An 18,130-nucleotide genomic window follows, 5' to 3' on the forward strand; every position below is an offset into this window, starting at 1 on the left:
AATTAAACAACTCGTTCCCAACCCTTTAATTTAGGAGGGATCCAGAGAAAAAGTTATTTTACACATCCAAACAGGTGTTTCGTAGGGAAATTCAAGGAGGAGAGGGGTAGGAAGGCAGGGAAGGGGGTAAATTTTGGTCAAAGTTTGTAATGGAAAGTGAGAATGTTCATAATTTGTTGGCACAGGGTTTTATTCATCTTCAGAAAAACAACCTGTTTTGTGACTTCACGTTGTCATAATTAGTAAATCTGAATTCTTGACCAGAGATGTTTTTGTTCCAAGGCAATTTCATGCCTTACCCTCACAATGAACACAAAATCAGAAAATCACACTTCATCACAGTCTTGAAACAAACATTTATTGTTTAATCCTAAGACACAGTCTCACAGAATGCAATCTTAGAACACAACAGCTTTTATTTTCTTCCAGGATGGTTTTGTTTCATTTAATATTCCTCTCCTTCTTCCTCGCCTTCAGCATCAACTGAATCCACTCCAACCTCTTCATAATCCTTCTCCAATGCAGCCAAATCTTCTCGAGCCTCAGAGAACTCTCCTTCCTCCATACCCTCACCCACATACCAGTGGACAAATGCACGCTTGGCGTACATCAGATCAAACTTGTGATCCAAACGGGCCCAGGCCTCAGCAATAGCTGTGGTGTTACTCAACATGCACACAGCACGTTGAACTTTGGCCAGGTCACCGCCAGGAACAACTGTGGGAGGCTGGTAGTTGATTCCAACCTACAAGACAAATACATTTCTTAATCAATAAACTTAGATTCCTTAAAGTACCAATGCACAAGTTGCTTATCACTCTCTACATTAGAAGAAGGGCTTCACTAAAAAAGGAAAAAATATTTAGCCTTATTACTAACCTTGAATCCAGTTGGACACCAGTCTACAAACTGAATGGTTCTCTTGGTCTTGATTGTAGCAATGGCTGCATTCACATCTTTGGGCACCACATCACCACGGTACAGCAAACAACAAGCCATATATTTTCCGTGACGTGGGTCACATTTTACCATCTGATTGGCTGGCTCAAAGCACGCATTGGTGATTTCAGCAACACTCAATTGTTCATGGTAGGCTTTCTCTGCAGAAATCACTGGAGCATAGGTGGCCAGAGGGAAGTGAATACGGGGGTATGGCACCAAGTTGGTCTGAGAAAAGTAACAAGAAGGATGTTAAAAATATAGCAAAAGTGATAGGAGTCATATGTTGTGTAACATGCAAGAATGTTAAGATTTAAATATAGCTCACCTGAAATTCTGTCAAGTCAACATTCAAAGCACCATCAAAACGGAGCGACGCAGTGATGGATGACACAATCTGACCAATCAGTCTGTTCAGGTTGGTGTAAGTGGGTCTCTCAATGTCCAGGTTACGACGGCAGATATCATAGATGGCCTCATTATCCACCATGAAGGCACAGTCAGAGTGCTCCAAGGTTGTGTGAGTTGTCAGAATGGAATTGTAAGGCTCCACAACAGCTGTGGCAATCTGTGGTGCTGGGTAAATAGAGAATTCCAGCTTGGATTTCTTGCCATAGTCCACAGACAGACGCTCCATCAGCAATGATGTGAATCCAGAGCCAGTGCCACCACCAAAGGAATGGAAGATAAGAAAACCTTGCAAGCCTGTGCACTGATCAGCCTATGTACAAAACATTTGAAGTTAGTCCTTTGTTAATCATCTATGGGAAATCAACTCAAAATAAATACATCACCAGCACAATACTAACCAATTTCCTGATCCTGTCCAGAACAAGATCAATCATTTCTTTACCAACAGTGTAGTGCCCACGAGCATAGTTGTTAGCTGCATCTTCTTTACCAGTGATCAACTGTTCTGGGTGAAACAACTGCCTATAGGTGCCAGTACGAACTTCATCTGGGGGTCAAAAAAATACTTAATGGTGAAAATCGATCAAGTTAGGAAAACCAGTTTCAAAATTCGAAAATGTTTCAATTTTAGTTAGGTCAGGTCTGTGAGTAATTACGGAAATTTAAGAAATTTAATTACGTTGTGTTTACAGTAACCCAAAAGCAGTTGCTATGCAAATTGGCACACAACAAAAGTCAATCAATCGAAGGAGCAATCTCCCAAAAATAGTTGGTTTCGAGGGAAAAATGCTAAAAACTACAATTTTGGTTTCACGTCGAACCAAATGTTCGAGAATCGGTCGGTAATGTTGATATTTCAACGGGAACAAAGTACAATCGAGAAAGTTAATAATTAACAAATGCAATGGAACAACGAAATTATCCTTCTCTCTCATGACACAAGGAACGAAAGAAGAATTACAACATTCTTAGGATTAAAATCTAGTGACAAACTTCTGTTGATAAGAATTAATTTACAATCCTGCTAGCACTTGTCTGAAAGGACCGAAGTGTACTTATAAAGAAATGGACGGGTCCATGTTCTCTTACCAACGACGGTTGGTTCCAAATCAACGAAGACGGCGCGAGGAACGTGTTTTCCCGCTCCAGTCTCGCTGAAGAATGTGTTGAAGGAGTCATCTCCTCCACCGATTGTCTTATCGCTGGGCATCTGGCCATCAGGCTGAATTCCATGCTCCAAGCAGTACAACTCCCAACAAGCGTTACCAATCTGAACTCCGGCTTGGCCAACGTGGACTGAAATACACTCACGCTGAAATGTAAGGAAACAAAATTTTGTTAGTTCGCAACACGATCGGCGAATGTTACCAGACGATGATATAATTCCAAGATCGTTTTCTGAGATTGCGATAGAATCATAAAACAAACGAAACGCTTATTCGTTGTAGCTTGCGGGTAATTTTGCCTGATCTAGGCAATATTTCTTGACGAGAAGGAACAACTTTCTCTTCGATAATAAGAATTGCAGGACTCTTGGGCGAAGAAGGAGAACTATGCTTACCATGTTGATGCAGGATTATCACAAGATAAGACTGTAGAAAATGTTTCTGTTCAAAATATCGGGCGAAAGAGTCTTTTATCGAAATGCGACGGCTTCGACGAAAGACAGAGCGACCGTTGTAATTAATGCAAGGCTACAGTTAAGGTGCGTCTTATAAGGGCGCCGTTCCTAGCAACCACGTGTTTTGGGTCAGTGAAACAATAGATATTGCATAAATTTACTGAAAGTACTTTTATATACATACATACATACATACACTTTATTGATGCTCCCTAAGTGGGCTTTTCAGCTCAATAGAATAAAAAAAAAAAAAAAAATACAAATATATAAATTAATTGAGAATGTAAATACAATAATATTATAATTACAAAATATATATCAATAATATAATATATCAACTTAATAAAACATTTGCAAGATGACGTCTAAAATTCCTGGGGCATTTTAAGGACTTAATGTTATCATTCAAGGAGTTCCAGAGTTTGGCTCCTCTGAAAGCAAAGGAGCGCTGCCCTGTTGACAGGCGACATAAAGGTATATCCAAAGCACCAGATGATCGAGTTTGTCTATTATGGAATTGAGAACGTGATTTAAACATATCAGCAAGATAGTCTGGAACAAGCTTGTTAATACATTTGTGCATCATAGTAGCGTCATTTAGAATGAGTTTCTTTCTAATAGGAAGCCATTTCAACGATCGCAACCCATCCGAAATATGGTCATACTTTCTTAGTCCCAGAATAATTCGCCCAGCAAAGTTTTGGACTTTTTGTAACTTGTCAATATTGCTGCTGCTGGTATTACTCCAGACAGTTGAACAATATTGGAGTTTACTAAAGACAAATGAATTTATTACTAACAGAAGTGTTTTCCTATCCAGGAGGTGCTTGATTCTGTTAATTTGGTACAATTTAAAAAGGCATTTAGAGGCAATCTCAGTGATATGTTGGTTATAACTGAGGTGTGTGTCGAGAAGAACACCCAAGTCCTTAACGACAGGCACAGGTGTTATTTCCTTGTCAAAAAGTGTTATACTGAATGATGACAGTTTCTTTAAAAGTCGTGGTAATCCAACAGCTAGAACCTTAGTTTTGTCCGGATTAATCAAAAGAGAGTTTTTACAGCACCACTGAGATATTCTCGTAAGATCTTCGTTTAAGGCGAGGATGGACGTGGGTAATTCGGCAGGTGAAAAGGACAAATACAATTTACAATCGTCAACATAGGAGGCAGATAGACAACGTTTAAGAACAGAAAGGAGGTCGTTAACATAGATTGTAAACAAAACCGGACCTAAAATAGAGCCTTGCGGAACTCCGAACTCAAGTGGGAGTACTTTAGAAACTGCGTCACCAATTCGAACGCACTGTTGTCTGATTTGTCGTCAGTAAGCGGAGGGTAAAAGGTAAGGTAAGCTAACGAAACGTCTCTTAAGGTTTGATTAATCAGGCTTGAATGTCAAATAAATCAGCTCTTCATCGCAGTTAAATAATGATCTGATATTAAGAAGAGTACCGATGCGATTACCTATTCCCTACAGAGATTTTGTTTTGTCATTGCTTGGGTTGTGTTTGATCAGTGCATAAATTATGTCTATTCAATGAAACCGCCCCAAGCTTGTTGCTCGGAAACAGATATACCACATAAATAAAAAGCATCCAAGGATGTTACAAAATTTTTGTAACACCTTCTCCCCGGAGGGAAGAATAGTTTTGTCTGCTTATTAGAGAATATCTAAGATGACGGCTTAGCGCAAGAAACCGGAAAGTTTTTCGCTCTGGTCTCTAAAGGCTGGTTTTCATTAGCGACGGAGTCGGAGTCGTAGTCGGAGTCGTAAGAGCGCTTATGACCCAGTGAAAATCGTAAAACGGAGTCGTAAGCGGAGTCATAAGCTCGACGGAATCGGAGTCGGAAGAATCAGAACGTTCCCATTTTCTTCCCATTCCGCTTATGACTCCGTCGCTTACGATCTAGTGAAAACTGCATTGTCGGAGTCGGAAGCGGAAGCGGAAAAATAAATCAATCACAATGCTCGATTCCAGGCCCGCGAAAGTACAAATTTTGGCGCCAAAGACAACATGGCGGACGAAGAGCAACTTTGGCGCTTATTAATCATTATTTTGCGCAGGCAGAGACAATGCAGGAATAATATCGTTTGAAAAAGAAAGCAATTATGGGTTCGTGATATCTATCGACGTCGAGCAGCCTAGGAAGAGTATGCTAACCACATCAGCGAACTCCGACTTGGTGATCGTGAATCGTACTTTCGGTAGGTTCAGTTCGAGTATTTTAACTTTTAATTTCGTAATTTTAGCGTCAAGCTCACACGTTTAAATTTGTTACGGCTATTTGTGGATTTTGGAAAGATGGAATCGAGGATTGTGATTGGTTTATTCTTCCGCTTCCGCTTCCGACTCCGACGATGCAGTTTTCACTAGATCGTAAGCGACGGAGTCATAGGCAGAATCGGTGTTCTGCTTCCGACTCCGTCGGTTTGATTTTCACTAGATCGTATCGCTCCACGCTTCTGATTACGACTCCGACTACGACTCCGTCGCAAGTGAAAACCAGCCTTAACCTGTACCATAATTTATTTCATTGGGTATAGGTGAAAGAGTAGGTGAGCGATAATAGACTGGAATGAGTAAGGAGGAAGCCATTTCGCCTCTCTCTTGTTAGTCCCGCTTCGTGGTTTACTTTCGCCCCTTTGCTTTTGCGTTCGTCAACCACATTAACTGTAGCTGAAGCAGGCTAAATCTTCTCTCTCTCTCAATTTTCTTACTACATCAAGTATCTGGGAAGCGTTTCAGCATAATCTTCACCAGCAACATGCACTGTAATGAGGGGTATGCTCGGGTATGCTTGTCGTCTCGTTCGAAAGGAAGGGTCTCTTTTAAAATCCCCTACGATTACAAAAAAGAGGAAAAGAAAACCTTTTTTCAATTTTACGATAGTTTCAATGGAAAACTAAGTCAGGCTCTTGGTGAGCGGAGAGAGGCTTGCGCGCCGCGCGGTCGGCGCGGATAGTAGAGGTCTCAGTTCTCCTAATTCTTTATCTTGCTCTGCTTGCTTTTTTCTCGCCTCAACAATATACAATACAGGCTATCAGGGTGTGAATAGTTTTACATAATAACCCTCGCCAATTGCATTTGCCCGTTAACTTTATTACCTATACCCATCCTCTCTCGAAAGTGTAGCTCAAACACCAGAGGAGAAGTAATGGTAACGAGCCTTTTAAGCATATGACATTGATTTATTCGTATTGAAGGCGCCCTACTTGAGCTTTACGATAACCATATGAACTAAATATTTCGTAACAAAACCTGTATTAACTCAAGACGAACGTTTTTGTTATAAGTGTTGGTGTTGTTCTCCTCCAAGTATGGGATAAAAATGTCTGCGCATGGGTGTCGTGAGTATGTTGATGTTATCGTTGGCACGCTATTCGATCGTTTGATTAACGAATGTCGGCGCCATATAAACTGTGTATTCGTGAAAGTATTTTGCTATTCAAACTGGAATGTAAGGACGCTTTTTGAAAATAGCTTCTGTAAACTGAATTCGTCCATATGTTGACCGCATTATTTTGCGAAATGTTGTTTATTTGCTTGCTCTAGACCCAACAACTTTCCGGAATGTGTTAGTGCATTCAGTACTCGGTAAGGAAGCACATTGTAAGCTTATAATCTACCTCTATGTTAGATAATAAGCTAACGTTCAAATTGATAGAAGCTAAATAATACCATGCTTTGGTACTAAATGTGAATCTCGAAGAAAAATGGAACTTTTTATCAAGGGGAAACGAAAGCACACCCATCTTTCACGGTGTTGCACGAACAACTTGAAAACGATGCAAAATATCGCGTTACGCCATGCATAGCTACAGTGCAAGTTACAAATTACGTTACATATCGCATTCGCGGGAACTTAACATTCGTTATACAGTCCCACGGGTTTGTTAGAAATTATTGATTTCCATGTGGCATGAGAGAAGCTCCTATGAATGCTGCCATTCATTAAAAGCCACATGAGATCCACTGTTCTCGTGAATGAGCTATCCAAAAGAAAAATTCTTTGGGAAGTTGGAATAAATACAACGGTGTTGGAACTCAAAATGGAAACAGAAGCCGGAATTGCTTCAGGATTAATGCTGACGGAGTTCAGGACCCATAGTGGTTATGGTCAATGATATTAGATACAATGAATATATGAAGTTCATATATTTTGAACTGCGGTATTAAATACGTATGATGCACGATCCTTCGCAGTAGATAGCGCTATTTATGCAATAGCGAAAATCAGACGTGAAAAAAATCAGGCCTGTACGGGATTCGAACCACTGACCTCTGCGATACTAGTGCAGCGCTGCGCTAGTATCGCAGAGGTCAGTGGTTCCAATCCCGTACAGGCCTGATTTTTTTCAGGTCTGACTTTCGCTATTGTATAAATAGCGCTATCTACTGCGAAGGATCATGCATCATACGTGCCAATGATATTGTTCAGTGCTGTGGGGAGTTAAATTTTTAAAATTCTTTCCTTCTTTTCAAAGATTAGAATTAATACCTTATCTTTTTAACGGCTTCCTCATTTTTTAAACTTTTGTATCGGCTATTCATTTTCCGCAAAATTTAGTCACTTTACTAGGCGCGCGTCTGAGCGTTTCGTACCGCGGGTCTCTGGCGCACCCGCCGACGTTTTTCATCCCTGTCAGGCTCTGAACGTGAGGGATATGCTCGGGTACGCTTGTCGTCTCGCCCGAGAACGGTTCCTTTCACAATCCTCTGGAATTGTAAACAAAGAGGAAAAGAAAACCTTTTTTCAGTTTGACGGCAGTTTAATGGAAAACTGTGCTGGGCTCTTGATTAGCGGATAGAGGCTTGCACGCCGCGCGGATAACAGAGGCCTCAGTTTCCATAATTCTTTATCTCGCTCTTGCTTTTTTCTCGCCTCAACAATACAGGCTATCAGGGTGTAAATAGTTTTACATAATAAACCTTGCCAATTTCATTTGCCGCTTAATTTTTATAAATCGCCTAAATCATAATCTCGGCATTTTACAGGTCGTGGCTTGGATTTCCACATTTGATTTAACGGTACATGTTATCATCACCGTTACGATTATTGCCCATGAGCTACTTTTTTAAGCCAGCCCTTGTTTTGAGTTCTCCCGACTTGTCTACCAAAAGTTGCTATTCGTTTAGCGAATGGCGTTGCCTCATCTCGGTGACGAGACTTATTTTTGATTTTGTTGTAAGGTAAACCACAACTTGAACCTGCCAGGGTTTACATTTTGTGGAGAAACGCACCAGCATTAACCTGTAGTTTCCCGCGGTTTTTTTAGCAAAATACGATTCAGCGGGACAGGCAAAACACTACTACTGTGATCCTTGCTCGAGAAACACCGTTACTGACTACTTGTCGATAGGGATATTAATCAATTTTTTTCATTTGAGACACATTATTTTTGTCTCATACAATTTTAGGTGAAAATGGTAAGAGTTTGAATCAGCTATTTTCTCGTGGGCTTTCTCTCTATGGAAAGGGTGGCAAAGGGACGTTTATTAATATGATCAATACGAAAATATATTAGAACGCCGCCAGCATGGCGGATTTTCGATCCGGTTAGCGATTTGACAGTAGATAACGGCTGCATATCCTGGCTGACACTTTATGGCGTGACTACCACGGTTTTCCGAAAATCGCGTAAAATTCCTTCACTTTGAAACTTTGTTCGGACCTCCGAACGATTCCTTTTTATAGTATTAATTTTTGATTCTACATCCAGCGTGAGTGTATTTCTGTTCACGTCGGCCAAGCCGGAGTTCAGATTGGTAACGCTTGTTGGGAGTTGTACTGCTTGGAGCATGGAATTCAGCCTGATGGTCAAATGCCCAGCGATAAGACAGTCGGTGGAGGAGATGACTCCTTCAACACATTCTTCAGCGAGACTGGAGCAGGAAAACACGTTCCTCGCGCCGTCTTCGTTGATTTGGAACCAACTGTAGTCGGTGAGTTAACTAGAGCATAGAAAACATTTAATGAACATGAGGAGGCTTGTGGGTTCCAATCAGATAAATGTTAAGAGATACAAGTTTAACATCCTTTCGTTGTGTGGCAATGATGAACATAATGAGCCAAAAAAGGAGCCGCTAATTGTCCATTTGAGTTGGGCCGTTTAACCAATTTATCCTTATGGCATCACTGCCACATACAACAAGAACGTTACAATTACCGTTGACTGTTTTTGGTTTCAATAAGCACATTGCACTTCGAATTTCATCAGATGAAGTCCGCTGTGGTACCTACAGACAGCTTTTCCACCCTGATCAGTTAATGACTGGTAAAGAAGACGCCGCTAACAATTATGCTCGTGGACATTACACCGTTGGGAAAAGCATCATCGATCAAGTTCTCGATAAGATAAGAAAACTGGTAATAATCAATTAATCGATTTGGTTTTGCCTGATAGCGTATTTTATCAATGCCGAACTTCCGTGTTACCTTTTAAGTTGAAAGGCTGAAGCGGATCAGAACCATGAAGTATATCAATAAGACTGTTTTATCACAATTAAGTAAGCGACGCCGATTTATGATGAGTCAAAGTAACACTTAGTCGAAATTTTTCCGGAAAATTTCATAATAATTTCTGGGATGATTTTTTACATTGATCATATTTTATCAAGGCTGATCAGTGCACAGGCTTGCAAGGTTTTCTTATCTTCCATTCCTTTGGTGGTGGCACTGGCTCTGGATTCACTTCATTGCTCATGGAGCGGCTGTCTGTGGACTATGGCAAGAAATCCAAGCTGGAATTCTCTATTTACCCAGCACCACAGATTGCCACAGCTGTTGTGGAGCCTTACAACTCCATTCTGACAACTCACACAACCTTGGAGCACTCTGACTGTGCCTTCATGGTGGATAATGAGGCCATCTATGATATTTGCCGTCGTAACTTGGACATTGAGAGACCCACTTACACCAACCTGAACAGACTGATTGGTCAGATTGTGTCGTCCATCACTGCATCGCTCCGTTTTGATGGTGCCTTGAATGTTGACTTGACAGAGTTTCAGGTAAGCTGTACCTGAATCTTACGTTCCTACTTCTTATACACAATGTGTATGACTCCTTTCAAAGTTGATATCATACATCATTTTTTCTCGTCCTATTCAGACCAACTTAGTGCCATACCCACGTATTCACTTCCCTCTGGCCACCTATGCTCCAGTGATCTCTGCAGAGAAAGCCTATCATGAACAATTGAGCGTTGCTGAAATCACCAATGCATGCTTTGAGCCAGCCAATCAGATGGTGAAATGTGACCCACGTCACGGCAAATACATGGCCTGCTGTCTTTTATTCCGTGGTGATGTGGTGCCCAAGGATGTGAATGCAGCCATTGCAACAATCAAGACGAAGAGAACCATTCAGTTTGTAGACTGGTGTCCCACTGGATTCAAGGTGAGTAGATGACTCTTAAGGAATGGAGCAGTCTGTTTCAATTAACATTATGTGAGTGTACAATTCTTAATTGTTCTTAGTTTGAAATTTTGACGTTCAGTATTTAAAAAAGAGATCCGTTCCTTGCATTTGAGAGCAGAAGCAGCACTTCCCCCCTTTTTTTTGTAAGTTTTCCTTCCTTATCAGGACTAGAAAGAAATACTATCAACGTGATCCGATCCTACGACACGATGCTGAAAAAGTACGCCTTTGATTCAGAACCCTGTGGTTAAGTTGTGGTTAAGTGCTAGAATAACTAAGTCGTTCTCAAGTTAATTGTTCAAAACTAATTTTCAAAAGCCACCAAAAATAGAATTAGCGTTAAAATTGATCAAAAGAATTAGAGTTTAGCCCAACTCCCTCGGCGTGGAAAACTCTTATGGCTTGTGACAACTGAGACGCAGGATCTCGGGTTTTCATTATTTAAATTATTAATTGCTATTTTATTTGACTTAATTTTCAGGTTGGAATCAATTACCAGCCCCCCACTGCTGTTCCTGGAGGAGATCTGGCCCGAGTTCAACGCGCTGTGTGCATGTTGAGTAACACCACAGCTATTGCAGAGGCCTGGGCCCGTCTGGATCACAAGTTTGATCTGATGTACGCCAAGCGTGCGTTTGTCCACTGGTATGTAGGTGAGGGTATGGAGGAAGGAGAGTTCTCTGAGGCTCGAGAAGATTTGGCTGCATTGGAGAAGGATTATGAAGAGGTTGGAGTAGATTCAGCTGATGACGAAGGGGAAGGGGAAGACGACGAGTATTAGAAATCTTCATCTGAAGGCTTAGGTGAGGGAGGGGGGGGGGACAGGCACTGTGGAAGCAAAATTACCTGGATCGGCATCTTCTTGTTTAACGAGACTCATTGTTTTGAACGAAAACTCGGATGTGGATTTCCTTCGCCTTCACATCGAAGTCAACTCCCATTTCCCAGGACCTCCGCGAGATATTTAATCCCTTTTAATAACGGATTGTATTTATTCTTGAAAGTTCGTTTATTGAAACAACTTGTTACATTCATTATATATTGGACAGAAGCGATTTTGAATTTAGCATGACAGTTGCGAAGACGATCTAAGGAAAGTCTTGGAGTTTGAAAAGTATATACATATGTTGCTAGCAAAGGTGTGTTATGTTAATAAATTACCACCTATTGCGCTTTTGTCGTTTCTTCTTATGTTAGATTATGTTTATAGGACTTAAAGAGAATGATGTATTAAACACTACGCCTCTTCAGTTGGGTCTATAATACTATACTGCAAGTGGCTTGCAGTTGTATAGATGCCTGATTGACTTTCCTTGACCATCGTCCACTCACTGTCACAGGAAGCTTATTTTGCAAATTACTACGGTTCAACTAACTTGTATTGTGGCGAACCGATTTAAAGTATCAGGCAAGAGCCCAAGACTAAAGCCATTATTCTATGTAGCCCCTGAATAAAAGAGACACGAAGAGGAAAATAATTATTCAGACGTCATTTGCTGTGGAAGAAAATATAATTTATGTGCTCGCGAATAAAAACGGGTGTGTTGCCCCAAAATATCTTAAGCCGGTCTAAGCGAAAGCTTGTCCTGATTGTGAAAGTCGCGCGGTTATTTTGTCCTTTTTTTTCGGAATTTTTACACATTGTTATCAGTGGCGTATCTAGAAACTAAGACGGGCTGTAAAATTTCATTAGAAAAGGAAATGCACCCTTATTCTCGCAGAACGCTGATTTTTATTTGTAGGACACTTGGTTTCGATTCAAAAAGAAGAAAAGAGGACAGGACACGCCCACCTTCAGCTCCCCTCCACCCTTAGCCCTGCTCATGATAATTTTAACATGTCTTTGGACAATAAAACTGTAAAAACCAACCATAAAATCCAACGTATCGGAGTAGTCATGACTCCATTATCAAGGAAACTATAACAGATCATGCGAATTGCAACATATAAAGCGGTTTTTGTGCGAATAATTAACATAAGAGGGTGCGAAGATCATAAAAATATTATATAAATACTTCCCCACGAATGGAGTCTGATTGCACGTTGAGATTTGGCTTTAACACTCCTATAAAAAGCATTTATTTAGACAATTGTTAGTAAAACAGCACGGTTAATCTTTTAAATATATATTTCAACATGACACGCTTTCAATTGCCAACAATAGTAAACGAAAAGCTATTCAAGTTTAACACGTGAAGCTGCATTTTTAGAATTTTCTAATCATTCTAATTTTGTTTTAGGGTGTATCTGAATAACACTGTAACGTTTTCCTGTAAACCTAGGCTGAGAAATAGGATTTGAATTCATATCTGTGGTGGCCCAGGTACCTTGCGCTCAACTTCAAATAAACTACGACAAATCAACATATCATGAAGTACACTCTCAATTTCATGTTGGAACTCCCCAACAATGGCAAATAAAGGAGGTCTAGTTGCATTCATCATTCATCTATAAGAAAAATAATAATAAAAATAAAAAATGCGCAAGCAAATATATTTATTCTACCGAGCAAAAATCTCCTTGTGCCTTTCAAAATATATTTTTCTAGCTGTATGCAAGAGCAATCTATATTCTTTTTACCCTCAAAGGTTTCGATCTGAAAATGCTCAGATCGTTTACTTTCAGGTTGCTAAAACAAAACCGGCGCTTAATGAAATTTTCATGAATGGAAAATCTCATTTTCATTTAATGGAAACAGCATCATTCGGTGGCTTACTTTGGGGACCACAATTAACATGAAAATTTTCACTCTGAGCCAATTAAATAACGTAAATCAAATATTATTTAGGCCGACATTAGTCTCCAGCTGATTTATCTTCTCAATCTTTTTGATTTTATGTTAATTTTTCTTCACCAAATAAGCTAAAACCACTTAGTTTTCGCGTCACCTGCCATGCAAAGGAATACAATAGCCTGGCTTCATTGTTTATATTCAAACCACTCCCGTCTTCGAAAGACGTTGCTGCTATTTCGGAGCTAGGAAAATCACCCAATTTCTCCGTCGCTACTTTTTTGGAAAAAATCTCAAAGTAACGTTATTTAAAAATGGTAACATTCTATTTTTTAAATCTGATCTTTTGTAGCGAGTTTAAATTTGACATTATTTGAGGAAAAAGCTTTTGATCAATCACTCTGTTATTCCAAAGAAATTTTTTCGGGATCATTTCCATATTTTGATTCAAATTCTGCGAATTGTGAAATTTCAGCGCTACTGTTTTTCCTTCCATTTCAGCGTGAGTGTATTTCAGTCCACGTCGGCCAAGCCGGAGTTCAGATTGGTAACGCTTGTTGGGAGCTATACTGCTTGGAGCATGGAATTCAGCCTGATGGTCAGATGCCCAGCGATAAGACAGTCGGTGGAGGAGATGATTCCTTTAACACATTCTTCAGTGAGACTGGAGCAGGAAAACACGTTCCTCGCGCCGTCTTCGTTGATTTGGAACCAACTGTTGTCGGTGAGAGGCGCTTGGAATTTTTCTTTATTATCATTCTTTGAATTAGAGTTTTGAAGAACGAATGAAAATCGTCAAAGTTTGGCGTTGCCGGTTTCCGCCTTTGAGTTTTTTCTTACAATCTCATTAATGATTAATTATCTAGCTCAACCAAAACAATGCATTACAGTTTATTGATAAGCTAGATTTGAATGAAATATTTTGAATCGTATTTGATTAGATCTAAATAATCCACCTGAGTGATTCGAACTTTGTAAGGCATGATGTAAAATACACGAGTACTGAAAATACATAATAATAAATTCGATTTAACATAGAACATTATTATTCCTATTTAGATGAAGTACGCACTGGCACCTACCGACAGCTGTTTCACCCAGAGCAGTTGATCACTGGCAAAGAGGATGCCGCTAATAACTACGCTCGCGGGCACTACACAGTTGGCAAAGAAATGATTGATCTTGTTTTGGACAAGCTGAGAAAGTTGGTGAGGGCGCCTGTATATGACTTATTTTGAGTTATAGAGGTAGTCTATGCTCAAATGTGTTAATGTTAAAAGCAAAAATCTCAGTTATGGCATATTTAGTGCTCGTCCAAACGATAGGATACACCCACTGTGCAAAAAAGAAATGAGCAGGCTTTGTGCTCATGAGCCAAAATCGAATCATTTATTTTCGATTTATGCAAAAAGATACTGAGAAGTAGCTTTCATCTGCAGTTACAGGAATTTTAGGGGAAAGATAATGATTGGTCTACTTCTGTATTGAATAATGATAATATATATATTACTGATAATGATAAAAACCGTCAAGTTTATGCAATCACGACATTATGCAGCTTCCTCATGGCATAGATAGTTTTTGATGAGCGAACATTTTGTATCTTTTTTTTGTCAAGGCTGATCAGTGCACTGGATTGCAAGGTTTTCTTATCTTCCATTCCTTTGGTGGTGGCACTGGCTCTGGATTCACATCATTGCTCATGGAGCGTCTGTCTGTGGACTACGGCAAGAAATCCAAGCTGGAATTTTCTATTTATCCAGCCCCGCAGGTCTCCACCGCAGTTGTGGAGCCTTACAACTCCATCCTAACAACTCACACAACCTTGGAGCACTCTGACTGTGCCTTCATGGTGGATAATGAGGCCATCTATGACATCTGTCGTCGTAACTTGGACATTGAGAGACCCACTTACACCAACCTGAACAGACTGATTGGTCAGATTGTGTCGTCCATCACTGCATCGCTCCGTTTTGATGGTGCCTTGAATGTTGACTTGACAGAGTTTCAGGTAATACATAGGTGAATCTTCGCTTTCCTTGTCCTGACGGAAAGGTGGTGATATAAAATGTGTATTCCCCCTGTCACACGTGTCTTACATGTTTAATCTCTTTCTTGTTTGATTTAGACCAACTTGGTGCCATACCCACGTATTCACTTCCCTCTGGCCACCTATGCTCCAGTGATTTCTGCAGAGAAAGCCTATCATGAACAGCTGACAGTTTCAGAGATTACAAGCATGTGCTTTGAACCAGCCAATCAGATGGTAAAATGTGACCCACGTCACGGCAAATACATGGCGTGCTGTTTGCTATTCCGTGGTGATGTGGTGCCCAAAGATGTGAATGCTGCCATTGCGACAATTAAGACCAAGAGAACCATTCAGTTTGTAGACTGGTGTCCAACTGGATTCAAGGTTTGTTCCAAGAAGAGAGAATAATAAGTAGTGTAGTGAATGTTGGTGCAACTTTCAACCATTTGAGTTGCATAAATAGCTACGTTCTGTAGATCACTCCGACTTAAACAATTATCGCCCAATTTCTATCGTCCCTATAGTAGCTAAGGTGTTTGAGCGTATCATTTACGACCAGGTTTACGGTTATCTCACTGAAAACAATTTGATTTCCAGCCAGCAATCTGGCTTTCGTTCGCTCCATTCAACTGTTACTGCCTTGTTGGAGGCCACAAACAATTGGGCCTTCAACATTGATAAAGGCAGTATAAATGCAGTTGTTTTTCTCGACCTAAAAAAGGCTTTTGATACCGTTGACCATACAATTCTTATGTCTAAATTATTCGAATATGGTATCCGCGGTATCGCTTATGAATGGTTTAGCTCATACCTAGATAATCGCCATCAACAATGTTTTGTAAATGGTTCGCTCTCAATTAGTCAAGTTCTCACTTGTGGAATTCCGCAAGGAACAATTCTAGGACCTTTGCTTTTTGTTCTATACGTAAATGATCTTCCTAATTGCCTGTCTAATTCAGTTGCACGTATGTATGCCGACGATACTCACCTGACCTTTGCCAGTAACAACATAGAAATGATCAATGATGTTATGAATCCCGACCTATCCAATGTTAACACATGGCTCACCGCAAACAAATTGACTCTAAATTCATCTAAAACTGAATTCATGTTAATTGGATCGCGGCAAAAGATAGGTACCTACGATACTTCCCCTAAACTAATCATAGGTGGTGACATAATTAAACAAGTTAGCTCAGTCAAATCTCTGGGTGTACATATAGACGAAAACCTTTCATGGAATATGCACATTGAAAAAATAGCCAAGAAAATCGCATCGGGCATTGGAGCAATTAAACGTTGTAGGCCTTTTGTTAATCGAACCACGCTTGAGTCCGTTTTCAATGTCTTAGTTCAACCGTACTTTAATTACTGCAGCGAGGTCTGGGGGCATTGTAACAATGGTCTTTCGAATAAGCTCCAAAAGTTGCAAAACCGGGCTGCCCGTATTCTGACCTTCTCCAGTTATGACACAAGCGCTGATCCTCTTTTTGTGCAACTTAACTGGAGACGGTTAGATACTCAGCGACAAATACAAGTGGCCACCATGGTCTATAAATCTATACATGGTCTTACGCCCGACTATCTTGGTTCTCTTTTCACTAAATATGATCCTCCATATAATCTAAGGAACTCTGAAAACAAACTAGCTGTTCCATTGCCCCGCACCAATTTCCTGAAAAAATAGCTTTAGCTATAACGGTGCGGTTATCTGGAATAGCTTGTCCCCTGAATTGCGGCAAGCAAAATCACTTCAATCCTTCCGAAATGGTTGTCGCAATTTCTTCGTCTGAATCGACAAAACACACACGGCATCTATGTAAAGCAGAATTTCTTTATTTTTTTCTATTTCACTTTTAAATTTTAGATCATGTTTATATAGATTAAAATAGATTGTAACTGTAATAATAGATTGTAATAATATTATTATTTTATCTGATAGATTTACCGTGTCTAAATAAAAATAAAGTTCAAGTTCAAAGTTTTGTTGACTTAACTTATTTTGTGTTATAGGTGGGAATTAACTACCAGCCTCCCACGGTTGTTCCTGGCGGTGACCTGGCCAAAGTTCAGCGCGCTGTGTGCATGTTGAGTAACACCACAGCTATTGCAGAGGCCTGGGCCCGTTTGGATCACAAGTTTGATCTGATGTACGCCAAACGTGCGTTTGTCCACTGGTATGTGGGTGAGGGTATGGAGGAAGGAGAGTTCTCTGAGGCTCGAGAAGATTTGGCTGCACTGGAGAAGGATTATGAAGAGGTTGGAGTGGAATCCGCCGCGGGAGAAGGCGAAGAAGATGAAGGGGATGAATACTAAGAACTATCGCTTGCTGCAGTTCAATTCTATATTAAAGTCTGTAAATGGTGCAGAGGATGTGGAAATAAAGTGAAAAATGTCCAATAACTAATTTGTATGTACATCAGAAAAGGTATCAAGTCTGAGCAACTGGGTCTGTTGGCGGCGGATATTTTGGTTTCTAGGACGTTAAGCGATCAGTAGTACATTTGCTCGTCTTTAACTGCTGCGGGATGTTGGCCTATCGCAGACTACTCTGAAGCCCTCTCCCCCTCCTCCCCCGCAGTTGAGTTTTTCTTGAGAGTAAACTTGAAAGTTTTTAGTAACGGTTACCAATTCAGGTTACGAATTCATGATTTCATGGCGGAGCGTGGATTCCAGTTCTTGATGATGAAATAAGAAAACAGTAATGTTTCTTTGTTATTTACGACTGTTGATGGGAAAAGAGACTTGCGAGAAGACCCAGACTCGGCTTGTTATTTTAGGAAAAAAGAAGTAGATTACAGTCGTTACTTCATTTGCTTTTGTCTACATGCGCTGAACAAGAAGAGACTGAAGAGATTCTGGGACACGCAAAGCGCATTTGATTAGAGCAGCTGGAATGTGCGTATGTAACAGAGGCCGGATCCGTACCATTTACAATTTAGACAGAAGGTAAAGAGCGGATGGTAAGGCC

General features: G+C 40.3%; 3 protein-coding genes across 3 annotated transcripts; 2 read left to right on the forward strand and 1 right to left on the reverse strand.

Moving 5' to 3' along the window:
- Positions 1-336: 336 nt before the first annotated feature.
- On the reverse strand, positions 337-3,052 carry LOC111336951 (tubulin alpha-1A chain). Its single transcript, XM_022943140.2, has 6 exons — positions 2,912-3,052; positions 2,440-2,662; positions 1,749-1,897; positions 1,268-1,660; positions 880-1,167; positions 337-745 (listed from the first exon to the last, which is right to left on the reverse strand). The coding sequence occupies exons 1-6, from the start codon at positions 2,912-2,914 to the stop codon at positions 446-448; spliced, it is 1,356 nt and encodes a 451-aa protein (XP_022798875.2). The 5' UTR covers positions 2,915-3,052; the 3' UTR covers positions 337-445.
- A 5,212-nt stretch (positions 3,053-8,264) lies between these two features.
- LOC111336952 (tubulin alpha-1A chain) lies at positions 8,265-11,320 on the forward strand. The gene is made up of 6 exons (XM_022943141.2): positions 8,265-8,403; positions 8,697-8,919; positions 9,195-9,343; positions 9,595-9,987; positions 10,088-10,375; positions 10,878-11,320. Exons 1-6 carry the CDS (start codon positions 8,401-8,403, stop codon positions 11,175-11,177), a joined length of 1,356 nt encoding a protein of 451 aa, XP_022798876.2. The 5' UTR covers positions 8,265-8,400; the 3' UTR covers positions 11,178-11,320.
- Positions 11,321-13,303: 1,983 nt separating this feature from the next.
- On the forward strand, positions 13,304-17,562 carry LOC111336950 (tubulin alpha-1D chain). The gene is made up of 6 exons (XM_022943138.2): positions 13,304-13,444; positions 13,629-13,851; positions 14,187-14,335; positions 14,746-15,138; positions 15,256-15,543; positions 17,173-17,562. The coding sequence occupies exons 1-6, from the start codon at positions 13,442-13,444 to the stop codon at positions 17,473-17,475; spliced, it is 1,359 nt and encodes a 452-aa protein (XP_022798873.1). The 5' UTR covers positions 13,304-13,441; the 3' UTR covers positions 17,476-17,562.
- Positions 17,563-18,130: the final 568 nt, after the last annotated feature.

The sequence above is a fragment of the Stylophora pistillata genome, chromosome 13 (genome assembly GCF_964205215.1).
Source record: "Stylophora pistillata chromosome 13, jaStyPist1.2, whole genome shotgun sequence".
NCBI classification, from domain to species: Eukaryota; Metazoa; Cnidaria; class Anthozoa; order Scleractinia; family Pocilloporidae; genus Stylophora; species Stylophora pistillata.

Excerpts from the sequence above, each read along its gene's own strand:
- LOC111336952 (XM_022943141.2), top strand. Across the intron at positions 9,344-9,594 it reads TCGATAAGATAAGAAAACTG|GCTGATCAGTGCACAGGCTT; the intron begins GTAATAATCAAT and ends TATTTTATCAAG. Across the intron at positions 10,376-10,877 it reads GGTGTCCCACTGGATTCAAG|GTTGGAATCAATTACCAGCC; the intron begins GTGAGTAGATGA and ends CTTAATTTTCAG.
- LOC111336951 (XM_022943140.2), bottom strand. Across the intron at positions 1,661-1,748 it reads TGGACAGGATCAGGAAATTG|GCTGATCAGTGCACAGGCTT; the intron begins GTTAGTATTGTG and ends TTTTGTACATAG. Across the intron at positions 746-879 it reads GGTGTCCAACTGGATTCAAG|GTTGGAATCAACTACCAGCC; the intron begins GTTAGTAATAAG and ends TTTGTCTTGTAG.
- LOC111336950 (XM_022943138.2), top strand. Across the intron at positions 14,336-14,745 it reads TGGACAAGCTGAGAAAGTTG|GCTGATCAGTGCACTGGATT; the intron begins GTGAGGGCGCCT and ends TTTTTTGTCAAG. Across the intron at positions 15,139-15,255 it reads TTGACTTGACAGAGTTTCAG|ACCAACTTGGTGCCATACCC; the intron begins GTAATACATAGG and ends TGTTTGATTTAG.